Source organism: Alosa alosa, chromosome 23 (genome assembly GCF_017589495.1).
Source record: "Alosa alosa isolate M-15738 ecotype Scorff River chromosome 23, AALO_Geno_1.1, whole genome shotgun sequence".
Lineage (NCBI taxonomy): Eukaryota > Metazoa > Chordata > Actinopteri > Clupeiformes > Clupeidae > Alosa > Alosa alosa.
Window position 1 is genome coordinate 9,379,994 of NC_063211.1, and position 18,889 is coordinate 9,398,882.

The following is an 18,889-nucleotide window of genomic DNA, read 5'->3' on the forward strand; positions in this document are numbered from 1 at the left end:
TTTAAAAGGAGGTGAGTGTGTTTGGTTCGTGCGATGTACAGCTCGGCTCTTACTTTTGCAGGGTGAGGTTCAGGTTGCCAGTGCAGGCCTTGATCTTGTTCTGGGCCTCCAGATGGGTCATTCCATCTGTGGAGATACCATCGATGGACAGCACAGTGTCTCCAACGCTGATCTTGGCTTTGGATGCCTTTCCCCCATCTGTCAACTGCCAACACATTAAAAGTCGCCAAATTGAGAAAAGTGAGTGAAAAACAATCACATCTACTATGTTTGATGCCCAAAGCTTTAATTCAATTTTGATAGCCAGTAATGTGAGTCCCCCCTTAAAAAATATATAACTGTTATGAACAAGCGTGTATATTTCATGTAGGTAGGTCATGGAGAAAAAAACTATACAAACGCTTATGCCTATCACACATGTGTATTTTCGTGTGACTCTTGCGTAACACCTCGCCTTACATAAGACACTTGTTTTCCTTTCCTCTCTTATCAGTGTGTGTAAGAATAGCTCAGGCCCAGACTAATGGGAGATGCCGGAACATACGCCAGCCCTTTGAAGCCAGACACTTATATGCTATACATCTCCCAGACTTGAAAAAGATACGGTAGACTGTTAATGATTCAACCGTCCAGGTCGCATGTGTCTGGCTTCTCTGTCAAATATTGAATGGAGGGCAATCAGCGCGCTTCGGCAGTGAGTAATAGATGTAGACCATTCTGACCCACTTGGCTGTGACAGAATCAAAGTCAAAGAGAATAAACACAGGCAGGTACTATAACTTATTCCCTGCTGCTTTCAAGCGAAGAAAGCCAAGTAAACGTTCTTATGAAGTGTTTTGAAAAAAATACAACTTGTGGGAAACTGACCAGTAGATGCAGGAAAGATTTCAGACGCACAGTGGCAATTTATGAGCCTATTAAATCATCTATGAACTTTTTTTTTGTCTAGGCTCAAGGCTGCTGCTGTATTGCTGCTTTATCTGATTGTGCCTGACAGGCTGCTATAGTTGTGGTGAGAAACGTGGTCCTGACGTGGTGGTGGGAGTTTCAGGAGGGGCAGAGATCTTATCTGGACACATGACGACCTGTGAGTCTGTGACAACACAAATATGTCAAGGAGCGGGAAAAAAAAAGGAATAACGCACTCAGCACCCTAATCTAAATTGGACTGGGTTCTGAGTCCTCCTGCTAATGAACATAACATTTTTGAATCAAGGACAGCACTCATCGGTACTTTTTAAAAGCAGCAGAAAATAGAAATGACAAACAGGCCCGCCTGTGTGTGTGTGTGTGTGTGTGTGTGTGTGTGTGTGTGTGTCCAGGTGTTTTTCTTGGATCTGTGTCAGTGGGTTGCCTGGCGTCTGAGGTGACGGAGAGGAGGAAGAAAACAAAGATGAAGATCAAAAAAGTACAGAAGAACAAGATGAAGAAGAAGAAGAACAAGAAGAAGAAGAAGAAGAAGAAGAAGAAGAAGCAAATTTACACCACCCACCTCACCCGCAAGGCGACCACAATTGTGAGTGATGCAAGTCACCCCGCTCGCAATTTGTTTGATCTACTGCCCTCTGGGAAGAGGTACAGAAGCCTGCGCTCCCGCACCACCAGACTCACCAACAGCTTCATACACCAGGCTGTTAGGATGCTGAACTCTCCCCCTCTCCCCCCCCACCCTCAGCTACATAACATCCTGGACTTTGGACCCACAATGGCTGCCTTGCACTACTCCACTTGTACACTTGCACACTTTGCACACTTTGCAACTTGTTGTTGTTGTCCTGTTGTCCCGAAACCACAACACTTCTGCTGCTCTACATAACTTGTACCACTATGCCACTTGCTTACTTAGGTCAAACAGAACTACCTCAGCCATTTATTGGCCTGACTTTGCACTATTATATTGACTGTCTATGCACAATTGCACAATTTCAACCCAATTTTGCTGCTCTTATTTCTTCATTGTATGTGCCTTCTTATTTACTTTTTAGTGTTTACTTGAATGTTATGTTTGTCTGTGGACTTAATTGGTAAAATATGTCTTGTCTCCACCGTGGGATAGTGAGAAACGTAATTTCGATCTCTTTGTATGTCTGGGCATGTGAAGAAATTGACAATAAAACAGACTTTGACTTTGAAATAAGTAAGTCCAACAGTGCAACAGTGCAAGAATAAAGTCTAGAGACCAGCATAAAATAAATATGGACATATAAGAGAATAATGTAGACAAAGTAATATAAAAACTATATCAGTGCAAGAATAGGTTGAAGTAATATGGTTACAGCCATTGGTCAAGTATTAAGTATAAAGTATTAAGTATTAACTATGGCCACAATCCAGGCTGTGGGAGGGAGGGATGGGATATGAGTATGTGCTAATATAGCATGTAAACAGTGTAGCAGTAAAACAGTAGGCTAGTGGACAGTCAGTACACAAACATGGAGAAGGTGGAGAGGCAGACAGACTATGCAGAGAAGTCTATCTCTCCTCTTCCCTTTAGTGAGGCATTGAACAGTTCAATGGCCCTGGGGACAAATGACGTCTTCAGTCTGTCAGTTGTGCATGACAGTGAGCGAAGTCTCCAGCTGATGAAACTCTTCTGCTTTGTAATAGTGCTATGGATTAGATGACATTCATTGTCCAAGATGTTAATCAGTTTGTTCAGGGTCCTTTTTGTCTGATATTGAAGTGATGCACTCTAGTTCAGCTCCCACTACAGAGCCAGCTTTCCTTACCAGCCTGTCTAGTCCAGTTTATTGTCCAGGTGTAAGCCCAAATACTTGTAGGTGTTTACCACCTCCACATTGACCCCATCAATGGAGACTGGTAGCACACTAGTAGTAGATTCAGGCTAGTAAGAGTGGGCAAAGCTCTTGGCTTGAAATCATACAAAGAACACATAAGAGTGACAGCTCACCAATAAGGACTGCTTGTTAGAGGGTGACAGGTTCACTAATGACGTAATGGTAAAGTCTGACGGCTGCATTTGTTGTTACAAAACACATACACACCTGTCTGGACTGTTAGAATGGTTACTAAGGCTTTGGTGGAGCAATGTTACATGAAAGTGTTTTACGTGTCAAGAATGTGTGCCTGTTACTACAACAAGAAAAAAAAAAAAAAAAAAAAAAACAGAATCTATTGTTTATTTCCAGCTGGAAATTTTTGTGAAAATTATGAAAATCCTCACTATAAAAACTCATAACAACTTCAACTTAGTTTGAATACAGAACTGAAGAGAATTTATAGAGAACTATTAGAGGAGAGAGGGTCTTATTTTCCTCTCTAATTACACAGTCATGACAGTGCCTGAGCCCACACAGGATGTACCCTGATGCAACCATGACAACTGCATGACTTGACGCCAGGTGTGGCTGAGATGGGCTTGCACAATGACGTGCGGCGCAAATAAATCAGTTTCAGTTGATCCATCGGCATGACAGACCCACATAAACACACATAAACACACATACACACACACACACCACTACTATCCCTACTAATCATGAACACACACGTACCCTCCATTGCAACCATGAAAATCACACACACACACACACACACACACACACACACACACACACACACACACACACACACACACACACACACAACCCTACTCCCACTCAGCACCTGGGTAAGAACTTGCCTGTGTCAGTCTGGGACACTGTGTGCTCCAGGGAAACAGCAGTAAAATGCACACAGTCTGAGGGCTGGGGCGGCGCCCTGCCCTCTCTCAACCTCCAAGGCTGGCTTTGTCATTTCCTTTCAAAGAAACATGTTCATACATGAACAGTATTGCCTCAATAATCACCATGTGCAGCAGAAAAAACTGACTGTCACATGCTAACAAAGCTAACAGCTAACTCTCAGCCCAACACTCTTTGGTGACATTGTTTAACAACATGAAAAAGGACCAAATGAGAGGACAAACTATGGGGCTATAACAGCATGTGCTTTTTACGCTATAGTACATTTTCAGGTTGATGTATGTAAAAAGATTACAAACCTAGAAATTAGATTATGCTAACTCAAGAAGCTATGTGTTTATGTTGGAAAAACTCAAACTGGTGTGAGTACAACAATACAGGAAATTCCCCTCAAGTTCCTGGGATCCCCTTGTGCGTCTGCAACACAAGGGCACAGTGAATTCCTCTCAGGCCAACAACAAAAGACTCTCTGCCCCCACAGCTCCGGCAGGAAACCATACTGTACCGAACTCTTTCGGGCCTGCTGCCGCATTGTGTGAGGAGAAACAAAAGAGGAAAGTGCTGCGAAGCTTTTCCCGGCACCAAGCTAAGGAATGGGAAAGTCTCGGGAGACTCCGGTGACACATTCCCTTAGCTTTTCTATTGCCGATGTTATCGTACGACAGGAAGCTAATGGGAATAAATGTGGCTAACATTTCAAAATAAACACACTGACAAGTGGGGGAGCAAGTGCAAATAGAGAAAGACAAATGTGACGGAACCCTCTTGACTTGTGTTCAGCTCATTTGTTCTGCAGGGTTGAGCGGAGGCACAGGGAGTCATCGGGGGACGGAACCAAAGCCAACTGCCGCAGACTCTCGCTGAGGAACTGCAGAACCACGTCCTATTTTCAGAAACTGAAGATAAGAGAACTGGTGGTCGCCCCTCCTCCTCTCAGCAGCCACACAGCACAAAAGGGCTGAGGGTAACCAGGGGTGGGCGGAGGTGGACCGTATGTGTGTGTGTGTGTGTGTGTGTGTGTGTGTGTGTGTGTGTGTGTGTGTGTGTGTGTGTTTGGGGTCTTGTAGCAGTGCCAAAATGACAGTAGCCCAGCAGGAAGTGCTACTCCGAAGGAGGCCTGGTAGTAAAACATGCCCCTGAAACCCCAGTTTGGCGGTGCGCTCTCTCGTTTCACAAGCTCCTGAGGGTCAATGCCAGGGCAGGGGTGGACAGGGGTGGGCTTCCACAGAGGAGGACACGCAGGGGCAACAGAGGAGGAGGAATATCCGTTTAATAACTTCCAACGACCAATCATGCCACAGCAGGAAGCTGAGCATGTGTGTGTGGGTGTGTGTGTGGGGCGGGGTGCTTCTGTGACCCCTTCTGAGCCATTAGCTTAACAGCTAAAACAGAAAAATGAGCGCTGGAACAAATCTGATTGGCCACAGGAGACATCCGGCCCTGACATTTCACTGGCGGAGGGGAGGTCATGGTGGACGGGGGGACGGCATGAGAGCTGGCTCTAATTCACATCACAAGGGCAGGGCAACACATCTCTCATGAGACAGGCCCAAATCTCATCAGACAACTCAGGATCCACTATCTGGCAACTTATCAGGCATCTACTAACCTGGCCTGATGAGTGCTGAGCCAAACAGGCTCACATGCTAACCAACAACTGTGCCCTGTGCATAACCCCTCCACATCAACATCAACAATGACTCTCTACTCATATTTGTACCTATGCCTTTACCATTCATGTCATGTGTTGTACACGGAAATGGGCCAGGGTGATCATGCTGTAACTGCAATGGAATGCATGTATTGTTTTATCACATTTGAAGGGGTGGAGGAGGAAGCACATGTGCAAATATTGTTTACAGTCTATAGTACAAATCAACAAAAGGAGCTTAAACAGGGGACCAAATGGATGTGTACAGACCTCTGTCTAGTAAAGGAAGAACACATCAGTTCTGCAATGAGATGGAAATTCACAGTAAGTGAATCTAATAATGTACTCTAGGAACTTGCATACACCCAGTGATTATATTTAATTTGAAGTGTGTAGATGGAAAGTGCTGTCCACAGCGTTGGCAGTAATTAAGACTAATTAGGAGGACGTTGGGATGCTATGGAGTCTAGCGGCGTTCTCCAAACCCAGAGCACACTTCTAATGGTGGAGGACAGAGTGCTTCCTTGAGTTCAGTCACGGCCCGAGCCGATTGCTTCCATGTGTCTTCCCCCGTAATTTAATTAACCAGATCCGCCACTATCGAATTTAGATGAAATTGAAATTCAAAATACCCTTGAAGATGTTTTTTCTGATAAACCTGCTCATCATTACAAGAGTAAATAACCACAAAAGACAAGCTCAGTGAAAATGATCCAAGTCCCATGTGCTCAGAAAAAATGCAGTCTAGCCGACAATTCTGCTGTCGACTGATAGCTTCAGTTCAAGAACGATCGGTAGTACCACAACCCTCTGAAAATGCAGAGCGGGAACTACTTGTGAGCAGTTGTATTTTGTGTATTTAACCCCGAATAATATGCATTAATAAATGAATGACTGTATATGATTATTATTACAAGATATTAAAAGCATACAATCATTTCCTGATAGTAAGGGGAACAGTCTGTACATGATGGAGTCTTTATGTGTCCTGCTGGTGAATTATGGGGTGGATCATTGGCACGCAGAGGCCAGTCGAGCCTTGTCTCTCAGAGTACGGGGAGAAGTTTCTCTCCGATGTTTATTTTTCTTGAGCTCAAGCCAAGAACAGTCCCTTTAAGTTGTGCTCAAACCGCATTAAGTGGATAATGTGATATTTATAAAATTACAGTTTTAAACTAACAGTCATAAGATGCTCGGTCAACGTTATATGTATGAACTCATCTACGTCATCTATAGCTGGCAGATATTTTCCACCATCTTTTTTTGCATAGTATGTCTTCTCGCAAACACATCGCACATTTATTCTAACACGGCATGACTAATGACTGCTGTTGAAGGGAGCACTCAACCCACTACTTCTAATTTCATGTCAGTTGAGAAATTTGTTCTTAATGTCTGGAAAACTGGGACAGACGGAGTACAAAAAAACAGTTGAAAGAATCAAAATATTTTGGCCAAGAAAAAATCTCATATTGCCCGTGGTCTACTTGAAAGAGGAGAACGTGCTTCGGAGCAATGGTCATGCCTTTCTTTTTATGGACTTTTATGTGTTTTATGGCTTACAACAATAAACCAATAGTACACTTTATTTAATTTGCACTGCGATGCCTGTCAGAGAACAGTGTGAAGAACCAGCTAAATGAATAAGCACTACAAAAACCCTCTCTGGTACTATAACAAATAAACTTTCCTCTGGAAACATGCAACCAATTAACCTTTGGATCACTTTATTTTCTAAAGAATAGAGAAAACTAAAAAGTGTTTAGTCCCCACGTCTTTCAGATACATTTCCTCAAAGGATACAGTATGTGAGCATCATAACTGGAGACACACCATTCCATAAGGCAACTGGAGAGCTGTCTGTACTGTTCCATTCCCTTGCTTGGGACAACTCTTCAGAGAGAGAGAGAGAGAGAGAGAGAGAGAGAGAGAGAGAGAGAGAGAGAGGAAAACAGGAGAGAGCTGTGCAAAAATACAGTAACAACAAACAGTTGGCTCACGGAGAGCAATTATCTCATAAGAGGCACTCCGCATCGTGGGTCTTAAATGGCTCGGGACCACGTCACTCTCAGCATAGCCCGCTGGCCAAGTGATACCTCAGGGGCCCCGGCATGTGATGGGCCCCCGGGGGCCCCGAGCTAAGGCAGGCACACCGCAAGCTGCCAAACGGCTGTGCCTGAGAGCTGGCTCGCCCTCTCATCACATTTTTGAGAAGTCTAGTCAGAGGAAGCCACTTGTGGTAAGTGCTTGTGAAATCGCCGTGACGTCCGCCCCGCGCAACGAGACAGGCCCTCTCCCGCCCAAATATGGAGCTGCTTTGACAAGGCCAATCAGGACCATCATCCCACGAATAGAGAGAGAAAGAGAGAGAGAGAGACAGAGCGAGAGAGAGAGAAAAAAAAAACACATCCCTGTCTGACAGAAGAGGCCATAGGAACCAGACAGAGGGGTCGCAAAGACTCTTTTCCAGTCTCTGTTTCAGACATGAGACACATGTGCAGTGAAAGATATACAAACATTCTGTCTTTTCAAACCTTCAAAGCCAAAACATTATTATTAAGCCAAATGTGAAGCTTTCCTGAAGGTCTCTGGAGAACTGAGAGGAGATGCTGCCTGCCATTCCCATTCAGATTCCCAGGTCGAGGGCTGGAGGAATTTATAAATAGAGACTGTTCACTAACAACAGACAGTCTGGGCTAAATCCCTGTTCAGGAAACCAGCGGTCTGACCCAGCATGAGAGCCGTCAGGATATTAACCAGGCACCCCTCTTAAGGGACCTTGACGTGACACACACACGCACGCACTCACACACTGATTCAAGAAGCGCTGGTTTGTGCATCGTGTTATCACGTCGCCTCTCCTGAGTCTGGGACGGTCCAGGACACACTGGCCAGCGCTGTAGCCATTAGCCAGGTGTGCTGCAGATGTCTCCAGATGTCTTTCATGTGCTGCAATCAGACGTGCGTAGACGAGGGCAGCGCATAGATGAGGGAGACAGGAGGGAAAAGTGTTGTTTTTGTTTAAGGAACAACTGCAGAGTGGTGGAGAGAGAGAGAGAGGGGGGTGGGAGAAAGGGAGAAATAGAGAGGGAGAAAGAAAGAGAGAGAAAGTGTGGGTATGAACAACCCCCTGGCCAGGGGTTGCCGTGCCTACCGTCCGGCCACTGCGAGACGAACGAGATACCCTGGCCCAGACCGGCGCTCTCAGGGAGCGGTGCCATGGCAACACAAACAAAACATCACATTCCAAAGCATGAAAAAGCACATGGCGAGAATGGACGCTCAGCAAAGACAAACTGGTCCCCAGGCAGACTCGACATAGCATAGTCAGCCCATCAGCTGATTACCATATGAGGCTAATGAATAAAAAAAAAACTTTCCCAGCCCGCCCCCACTACTACAGCTGAATGTGTGTGTGTGTGTGTGTGTGTGTGTGTGTGTGTGTGTGTGTGTGTGTGTGTGTGTGTGTGTGTGTGTGTGTGTGTGTGTGCGCGCGTTTGTGTGTGTCTACTGGATGAGAACAGCAGTTGGTCACACAGGAAACATGATCTTAACACAGATTTCAGACATGCTGGTGTGAAACCTCTTTTTGTTCTTCCTCTCCCCTTTCCTGCTACCTTCTCCTTCAACTGTCATCTCTCTCTCTCTGTCTCTCTCTCTCTCTCTCCCTCTTTGTCTCTCTCTCTCTCTCTATCTCTATCTCTATCTCTATCTCTCTCTCTCTCTTTACTTCCTCTCGGCTTCCCTCCCTCCCTCTCCCTGGCCAAAGCTCAGCCCTGTGCCATTGGCTCTGGTCTGCAGGATGCATGGTTGGTTTGGGAGCTGTGGCCGTGTCCACTCTCCGGGCGGAGAAGCGTGGGTCTGTCCTCTAATGGGCGCAGAAGAGCTGAGGCCAGACAGATCACAGATGCCAGCTGATAAGCTGATGGTTCCCACAGATGGCTGGTGATAGGACAATACTGTGTGTGTGTGTGTGTGTGTGTGTGTGTGTGTGTGTGTGTGTGTGTGTGTGTGTGTGTGTGTGTGTGTGTGCATACGTGTATGTGTGTACTTGAGAGAGAGTGAGAGTGAGAGCGGGTATGTGTTTGTTTGTATGTGTTTAAGTGCTTGTGTGTGTGTTTGAGTGTTTGTGTTTGTGTGTGTGTGTGTGCGGGGTGTCAGCATGTCTGTTTCAGTCATCATCAGCAACTGTGTGATGACAGAAAGCAAGGATTGCCATCTTTTTGGAAAAGACTATCATCCTCATGGAAAAACGTCTCAGGAAACTAAACATGACATATGACACACGTCATCTTTTATTACCAACTCTGCTTATATCACTATTTGTGATCCCACCAACTGCAGCAGACAGCCATAAAAATAAGCAATTGGGGGGAGGGGGGTCTAAGTTTAGGCCACATCTGAACGCAAAATTCCTGCCGTCCAGCCATCTGATTCCACTGCGCGGCTGCCCATCCAAACGGCAACAAACAATCTTTCAAAAAAAAAGCATGAAAAACCTGGAACAAAACTGCTAGATGAAATAAAAGATAGAGGAGCTTCTACTCACAGAAGAATAGTAGACATACATCTCCCCATACACACACAAGAGTGAAATTAGAAACAGATGCCTTTGCCCATCTTTTCACTTCACTGTGGACGTTTAGAATTTATGAAAAATCACATTAGATCAATAAAATCCATGTGGCATTTTGATATACAGTAGAGCCTGGCGTGTTTGAGAATGCTCAGGAGTGTGTGGCCTTACCCGCAAGTGATGGAGGAGACAGTCTTTCTCTGACAGTCTTTACATTTAGGGTCACACACCATTTTCATTCAAGTTCTTTATCCCTTTCTCTGCAGATTACACTGACTTAACCATTAACCATTCAAACCACACAATAAATTTGCCCTCTGCAGCCAAGCACAAAAAATAATATCTTGGCTTATACATTCTGGCACGAGAAATGTGGTATTAACTTCACAGGACTTAAATCCCAGCTCTTACTGTATAGCCTATTGGCTATAGCCGACATTTAGGGAAATTCCCACTTGATATCCGTGATTTCATGGGATATATGCTTCATGTCAACATCAAAGACGGAGGTGATTACTTTGGGGGGCCTGGGGACTTTTCAGACCCTGTAAGGACCTTTTAGTGCTTTTTGGTTCTGATCCAATGTAGCGGCGCTTCAATGCCTGGAAGCTTCAGCAGATAACCAAATACTATTAGTCTTTATCTTTATATTAAGTTTTTCCAGTGTGTGTGCCCAGGGTTGTGCATGTCTATTTACGATTTGATGACATGTATACACTGTATACATCTACATCTATTTATTGTAGAATCCATCTCCACATGTATGAATTATTGCAGTTATGTGTGCAGATGTGTTGGGCTTGTGTGGTTCTCTGTGCATGTGTTTGCTGCATCAAAATGTAGCCACACTGTTGGTATCTGTTAATGCGCCCTCGACGTATACAGTAAGGGAATAGTAATCCACGGTACAAGGCCACAGCCGCAAACCATGAGGCTCTAAATCTTACGAATCTCGCATCCCAACACTCGAGCATTTTTACAGTCCACCCCGCTGTGCAGTGCAGCGTTGTGAATCAATGTCCTCCGCACATGTGTTTCTCCATCCTGTGCTCTCTGGGTGAGCTGAGCTGAGGCCGGCAGCATACCAGCGCCGGACAGACCCAGGACCGTGGAACCACGACCCGCTCAGTCGTTCAGTACAGTCACTTCCATTCATCACACAAACAGGATACAAAAACAACAACACCAAAAAAATGCCCAACAAAATTTGCAGTGGAAAAGATAATTTTATGGACCAGCCATAACTATGATTGAATCCAATGAGAACATATCCAGTACAATTTAAAATCAGTAGCAGAGAAATGAAAAACAAATTCTGGTCTGGGCTGAAGTATTTTAATGTCCAACTACAAACGTTCCAAAATGACCACTGATACAATTTCATACAGCCTCGTAAAAGTGTTCCAAAACAAAACTTTTAGCATCGGTCCACTGTTACTGGAAGTGTGAGCCTGGTCTTTAGAAATCCATCAATAACATTCTGGATTGAAACTGTAATGCAATATCGGTTACGCTGCATGTCACAGCCGGCAGCCAAACCTGTCCCAGCTCAGGGTCAGATGTAAGATCTGCTCTCTGAGTCCATTCTTACAAAGGCTGAGCGACTGCACCAAAAACTCAGACTGGACCAGGGCTGCAAGTCCAGCCCGGGGTTGCGAGTGGCACAATTAATTGCAGTCTTTGCAATTAGCTAATCTCATTAGTTCAAATCGCATTTTTGATTGAAAATTGATGAATTGTGCAGCCCTAGTTCCTTCTTACAAAGGCAAAGAAACTGCACCAACACGCTCAACAACATAAAACAAAAACACGTTACATGTTTTCTTGACACTCAAAGTGCTTCACAGTGAAGGGGGAACCTTACTTACAACCACCAATGTGAATGAACCAATTACAATGGGGGATGGTTAGGGGGCGAGATTGAATGAGCCAATCACACTGGGGGATGATTAGGGGGCCAGATTGAATTAGCCGGGTCGGGAATTTAGCCAGTCTGGACCCACATTAGAGACTTACTGGCTATCGGTGACTGGCCAAAGTATAAGTATAATTGTAGTATATATACTCTTTTGATCCCGTGAGGGAAATTTGGTCTCTGCATTTATCCCAATCCGTGAATTAGTGAAACACACACAGCACACAGTGAACACACAGTGGGGTGAAGCACACACTAATCCCGGCGCAGTGAGCTGCCTGCATCAACAGCGGCGCTCGGGGAGCAGTGAGGGGTTAGGTGCCTTGCTCAAGGGCACTTCAGCTGTGCCTACTGGTCGGGGTTCGCACCGCCAACCCTCCGGTTACAGGTCCGGAGTGCTAACCAGTAGGCTGCCCCTACTTTTTTTTTAAAGTATATATTAATATAACTGAGGCGCTAAAAAAGAAAAGATTCTATAAGTGCTCTGACAAACACACAACAAGAACCCACAGCAGAATCTGAGCGTGCGTCTATAAATACGCATGACTGGATATAATATACGTGTTTACCGTTGCCTGAGAGAGACGCTTTTGTGGGGTTCCAGACCAAAGGAACTGCGCCATCATCCAACAGCGTGTCTTATGAATGGTTATAAAGACGCAATGCCTCGGAATAGAACGTGTGGTTCTGTTTGTGGTCTGCTATGCCTCTTTAATAATTGATCCACCTAAAATAAAGGGGGAGTGAAGGAACATACAACAGGCCCTGAACAGTTCCAGGGTCCTCGTGCCAAAGCCACACAGCCCTTCCGGGAACATTTGTGAGCAGGAAGCTGCTTACAGGCTTTTACTGAAGTGGAGCTTTGTGCCCATGCGACTGTTAACCACCAGATCGCAGTGTTCGGGACGAGCGCACCTAACAAGTTCTCCCTTGAGGCCAATTTTGAACCCCCAGACGGACTCAGCCTGCCAAGGCGCTCTACCAGAAGCAGGTTGATTTCAGATGGAGGGAATTCAGCAGGCACCGACGCGCTCCCAAAAATAACCCACATTCCGGCGTTTTATTTGATTTCAGTGGAAAAGCTGAGGCATAGTTCAGTTAAAGACATCGTAACAATGTAATAGGTTTGATGAACGCATTTATGTGGAAGCCTGCGGGAAACGGGTAGCATGATAAAAACCAAAATGATCAAATATGAGGTCATCTGAGCTCACTAAAGTGAACTAGATTGGGAAGGACAGGACTCCTGACTCCAGTTATTCCCTCAGGAGTAATGAAATTCAGTCATACTTCATTCATGCTCTTACTCGTTCATCCTTCATTAATCAATGCATTCATTCAAATCCCTAGTACTTATCATAAATCATTGATTTGATTGATTATTATTATTGTTGACTAATAACTGCAATCAGGGTAACTTTAGTGCCACTTTAGTGCCATTATCCTATAAATAAAACTGATGCACACACCTGTTAAAACCCTGTAAATGTGGAACCTTTCCAAAAGGTAAACAGAAACACATTACATTTTGTTAAAAGTGTGCATATTCAAAAGTACACATACAAAGAACTACAAAGAATCAAAGGGAAAAACTAAATACTGGTCAACGGTCTAATAACCGGTCTAATAATGGCTGAAGTGGAAGATCTGACGGAGTGTAAGCTGACCAAGTACCTTGGGTTGTCATGGCCCAGTTGTCTTCAATCAGTTATGTAACATAATGGTTCTGAGTCACTGACCATCTCCTGAACAGTCATTCCCTCTACCCCCTTTACCCTGACCACACCCCTAAACACATACACGACACACACACACACACACCACACACACACACACACACACACACACACACACACACACACACACACACACACACACACACACACACACACACACACACACACACACACACAGACACAGACACACACACACACAGAGACACACAGATACACCCACACACACACACACACACACACACACACACACACACATGTGTAATCCTACCCCAACAATGGTATGAACACACAACAAAAGAATTCTCCCCCGTCGTGAGTGACTTAGGTCGTGCCATAATAAGACTCCACAGAGAAACAGAGGGCTAAAACGAGCCCATATAGTATGTATCAGATGTCATGGAGAGAAGAGCAAGGGGGGAGAGAGGAGGGGATCAACTGAAATAGAGAGAGGAAGAGAGAGAGAGGGAAAGAGAGAGAAAGAGAGAACAGGCAGACAGAAGGCATAAGTGTAAACTGGAGAGCTTACTGGCTCTAGCCCTAGTCTGACCCATCACACAAAGTGAAATTTCTTGAATTTCCCCTGGGGATCAATACAGTATCTATCTATCTATCTATCTATCTATCTATCTATCTATCTATCTATCTATATCTATCTATATCATATCCCTCTTTAACAACCCCACCATGATGTAATGAGGACAGAGAGAGGGAAATTCTATGGCCAAAACTTAGACTCCAGCAGCCCCATCAAACACAACCAAAAAAGGAGTGGAGAAGACCCTCTTTTGCGGATACTGTGACAGAACCCCAGTCACCAAATATTTTCATTCCATTGACACTTCCTCTGAGATCTCTCTATGTGAGCATGTCTATTGCTGTTCAGAGAGGCAGACACATTAAAGAAACTTTCCAAACCGTTACTAATCAAATCAAGCTGATTTTTGGAGACATCTGAGAATGTCTACCTCTAAATGATATAACCAGGCCTTTAAAGGTGAAATCCACAATTCTAATCCCATACACTTTTTTTGTCAAATTCAGCAGATTGCTCCCAATGGTCCTCTAGGTTTCCGTAAAGTGTTTACGCTAAAGAAAGAAAAACAACCTTGGCTCTGTAAAGAGAAGTTGGGTGGGGTGTAATCTGATTGGCAATCAAACTCAAATATCAACAACGTTCTGAGAAATCAAACTGAAGACTACATCTTTAATGTGCAAGTCCATGCCTATCTTCACTGTGTGCTATTCAACGATCCAGCACAGGGCGAGTTGCTTTCAATTAAGCTATAGAAGATATAACCCATATCTCACTACAAATGAGATCAAGATACATGTTATGACACAGCAGTAAGCCCCTAAATCACTGTAACTCACGGATACCATCACCTAAGTTCCCTGCCAAAGGAAAACAGAACAGATCCAAAGCAGTCTTCAAAAAGAATGTGTGACATCCATATATCTCCCTTACATGCCCAGTAAGTAGTAAACCAATGTAATGTATAGAATTAGCTCTTATAATCATATACAAAACTCTCCTCTGTCTCCTCTGTCCTCTGTGTTTTTTTGGTCTTTCTCTGAATGCATAGCTAAAAAGACTGTGTTTGCAGCGCAGCTGTCCCAAAAATGCTCAGGGCGTTTTTATGTGGCCTCCCCTTGTTAACAGGTCACATGTCTTAGTCACTTGACACTGTTTACGTTATCATCCAATATGTAAGGAGACAAAATGCCTCATACAATATGCCATAAAGTGCACTCTGAAAAAAATTCTTTTAGAGAACGCTGCACAATGGGGGTACTAGTTTGGCATCTCAGACAGACACATTCCAAGTTGAGGTCTTTATTTTTTCCCTAGACAGGTCCCTGACGCTGGGCATTTCTGATAAGTCACGCAACATGTGATGGGCCGCTGGTTCTGAGACGCCCACCAGCTGTGGAGGCAAGAGAACGCGGACAGGAAGAAAACATCTTTAATTAGGTGCCGCGGCACCGAGTCGATGTCATTTTCTCTAATGACTCCCTAATTTCACTGTGTCACAGCTACAAGCTCCTGTTCAAACAATCTCAATCAAATCTTTGCAGATGCTGCATTAGACGCTGCAGACGTGGAATTATCCCCTAATGACTGTGAATGACTGATTAGCTGGTTGTGGTTACAGCTTTACAAGTCGCTATTAAATTGCTGTTTCAACCATCTACTTTTGGATCCAATCGAAGGAGGCCCCTAAGGCTGATCTCAACAGCGATAGCAGACTAGTTGCCACATCGGATTGCAATTTGACTTGGAATGGGGGTGCACTTAATAACATAATACCACAGGACTTAAGCCAAAAACACTTAATATAAAAAAGAAACGCTTGGCGGACTTCACCAATATTTTAAGCTATTTGATTCCACTTTGAGGTTTGCATGCACTGATGTTGCTTTCAATCAGTCAGCAAATCTAATTTAAAATAGTTATAATAGATTTTATTTTAAATTTATAATAGAATCTTAAAATAAAACTGGGCAATGTAAAAACGATTCAGGCAGCTTTTTTGCAATACAATTAAACCACATAGAGTTTGGGAGTTTCCGAAGATTTATTATATTTAGAAAAGGATATGATATTAGATTATCCAGTAAGGAAATAAATTAACCTTAATCTAATCCAGTGACTGGTGGTATAGGCATAAGCAAAGCAAAAAGGGGGAGGGGGGCAGAACATTTTAAAAATACTTGTGAGAAAGAAAGGGAATGAAAGAGAGGGAGCAACAAAGAGTAGAAAAAAGGAGGAGAGAGACCTTACAGACAGAAAAGGCTATGTAAACAGAGAACACCACAGAGAGAGAGAGAGAGAGAGAGAGAGTGAGAGAGCACATTGCGGCCCGAGCTCAATATCACACCCCGCTCCCCTGTCCCTCCACTGGCCTGTCGTTGTCTGGACAGCTCTTTCCTCTACAGATGATGGACGTTGTTTGGACAACTCGGTCTAAAATGTGAACCATAACAATAATAAGCGTGGGAGCAGCAGGGTGGATGAGACGCCCCACTGTGTCCCCCACGACCCCGCGCCGCTGCCTGCCCGCTGTAATGTGGACAGAAACAAGATGAGAGGCAGGAGAGGGGGCATGTCTAACACTTACAGGACACAACTGACAGAGACAAGCTTTATGGCTCTCGTTGAGAGGATTAGTGCCTCACACAATGGATATTAATGGGGAAGCTTCTGGAATATTTCACAGTCCTGTAGTAGAACAAATAAATACGGTTTTATAAACATATCTTACATCTTGAGGCAGCCGTGGCCTACTGGTTAGCGCTTTGAACTTGCAACCGGAGGGTTGCCGGTTCGAACCCCGACCAGTAGGCATGGCTGAAGTGCCCTTGAGCAAGGCACCTAACCCCTCACTGCTCCCCCCCCCCCAGTGCTGTTGTTGCAGGCAGCTCACTGCACCGGGATTAGTATGTGCTTCACCTCACTGTGTGTTCACTGTGTGCTGAGTGTATTTCACTAATTCACGGATTGGGATAAATGCAGAAACCAAATTTCCCTCACGAGAACAAAAGAGTATACATACTTATACTTATACTTAAACAAATGAAAACCAAAATGGTTACAGGCTGCAATTGAGTCAGTCTTCTCAGCAGCCTTCTACTACTAATGCTAATGTGCTGACCTCTAAAACACAACTTTGCACTGACGCCACATGAGGAATGAGGAATGAGAAGCACAGTGAACAGTGAGTGCATTTGAAGATGCAGGACTTCCATCCAGTAGACTTTTTCTTCTCATTCTGCTCTCTTGTTGGCCCTAGACTTATTAGATTAGATCAAGTTCTCATCCTCATTTCTCATACTCAGTCCTTTCCGCAACACTGAAAGTGCACGGATCCAAAAAACCACGACAGCCAAACACACGAAAGCAAAGTAAACTCAAGACTTGACACTGACAAACAAAGGGTTCAAGATGCACTTCCTGGCCCACTGCGAGTGCCTTTGAAGACCAAGCCCAGAGAAATCCCACACTCCCACAGGTACACACGGCTGCGCTCAGCGCTCCAAAGGCAACTTCGCCTGGAGGCTCATCAAAATAGCCCCATTTCCTTTGTGGCTAAGCTGCGTGTCACAATGAGGTTTGCATGCAGGTTGTGAGCAAGAAGAAAGGCCCAGGGTAATGCCTGGAGGCAGGGAGATTGTAACGTGAGACAGGCTTGTGTCCATCTGAGGAAGAGGGATCCGTGAGAGGAGCTCCAGGGGAGAAGCTAGCAGCGGCGGCCAGAGCACTAAGTCTGGAACATATCCCATCCCTGGTCTGGTCCGAAACCCAGCGGACTGGACCCAGAATAGGGCCAAGTCTGGGCCACGTCTGGGCCACAGCTGAGCAAGCTGCAGCAGGGGTCTGTCTGGGCCCTGACGCACTGCCGTTGGGAGGTATATTTCATGGCTCAAGGAGAGGCTACAGGTCAAGCACATGGCCCTTTACAGAGCTTCTCTAAGCTCAAAGCAGAGCAGAGATTTGTTGTGCCGTGCAAAAAGCACACGAGACGAGTGAAAGCCTCCGGCCTGTGAGATTGATGCCGCGTGCGAGAGGAGAGCCTGACTAGTGGAACGAAACAACCCAGGGGGGTAGACAGAGAGAGAGAGAAAGAGAAAGAGAGAGAAAGAGAGAGAGAGAGAGAAAGGAAGAGATAGAGAGAGAGAGAGAGAGAGAAAGAGAAAGAGAAAGAGAGAGAAAGAGAGAAAGAGAGAGAGAGAGAGAGAGAGAGAGAGAGAGAAAGGAAGAGATAGAGAGAGGGCAAAGTCAACACACCGATACTGGGAGCCGCACAAGGCAACTGACACGCTCTTATCTGGATACATTCCAGTTTTCCAGTTGGGAGGAAAACAAACAAACAGCGTCGGCCGTACCCAGCAGGTCAGCAGGGTTTCCAGTTAGTGAAGTTACTGAACGGTGACCGGCGAGTACGCTTCAGGTCCCAACACATTCAGGGTGCGTTTAGTGCCGGCCCAGGCCTCGGCACGTTCAATGTGTGTTCAAGAGGAATGATTTTTGGCACAGCAACTCCCAACCAATCACGTCTTACCGAACATCACACACATAAATCTCATACACCCAACTGTTTAAATACCAAAGAAGCCTTGATTCCTACTTCCGAGAAAGCCCTGAGGTCAATCCTGACAAAGCTGTGATCTTAAAAAATGGTTACTGCCATATTAAGGCATCTGTGGGAGAAAGCAGGCAGAACAGAAATGATGAGTGTCTTCCCTCGTTTCTTTCCATCGGTGTGGAAAGCAGTGGCCGGCTGTCAGTGACCAGCAGGACACATAATG

At 44.9% G+C, this 18,889-nt stretch overlaps 1 protein-coding gene across 2 annotated transcripts in view; it reads right to left on the reverse strand.

Moving 5' to 3' along the window:
- pdlim5b (PDZ and LIM domain 5b) overlaps window positions 1-18,889 on the reverse strand; it is an 80,423-nt gene that overhangs the window by 50,599 nt on the left and 10,935 nt on the right. For both annotated transcript variants that reach the window (XM_048234254.1, XM_048234253.1), the window contains exon 3: window positions 54-205. In XM_048234254.1, the coding sequence (XP_048090211.1) occupies window positions 54-205 (152 nt within the window). The remainder of the gene's footprint in view (window positions 1-53; window positions 206-18,889) is intronic.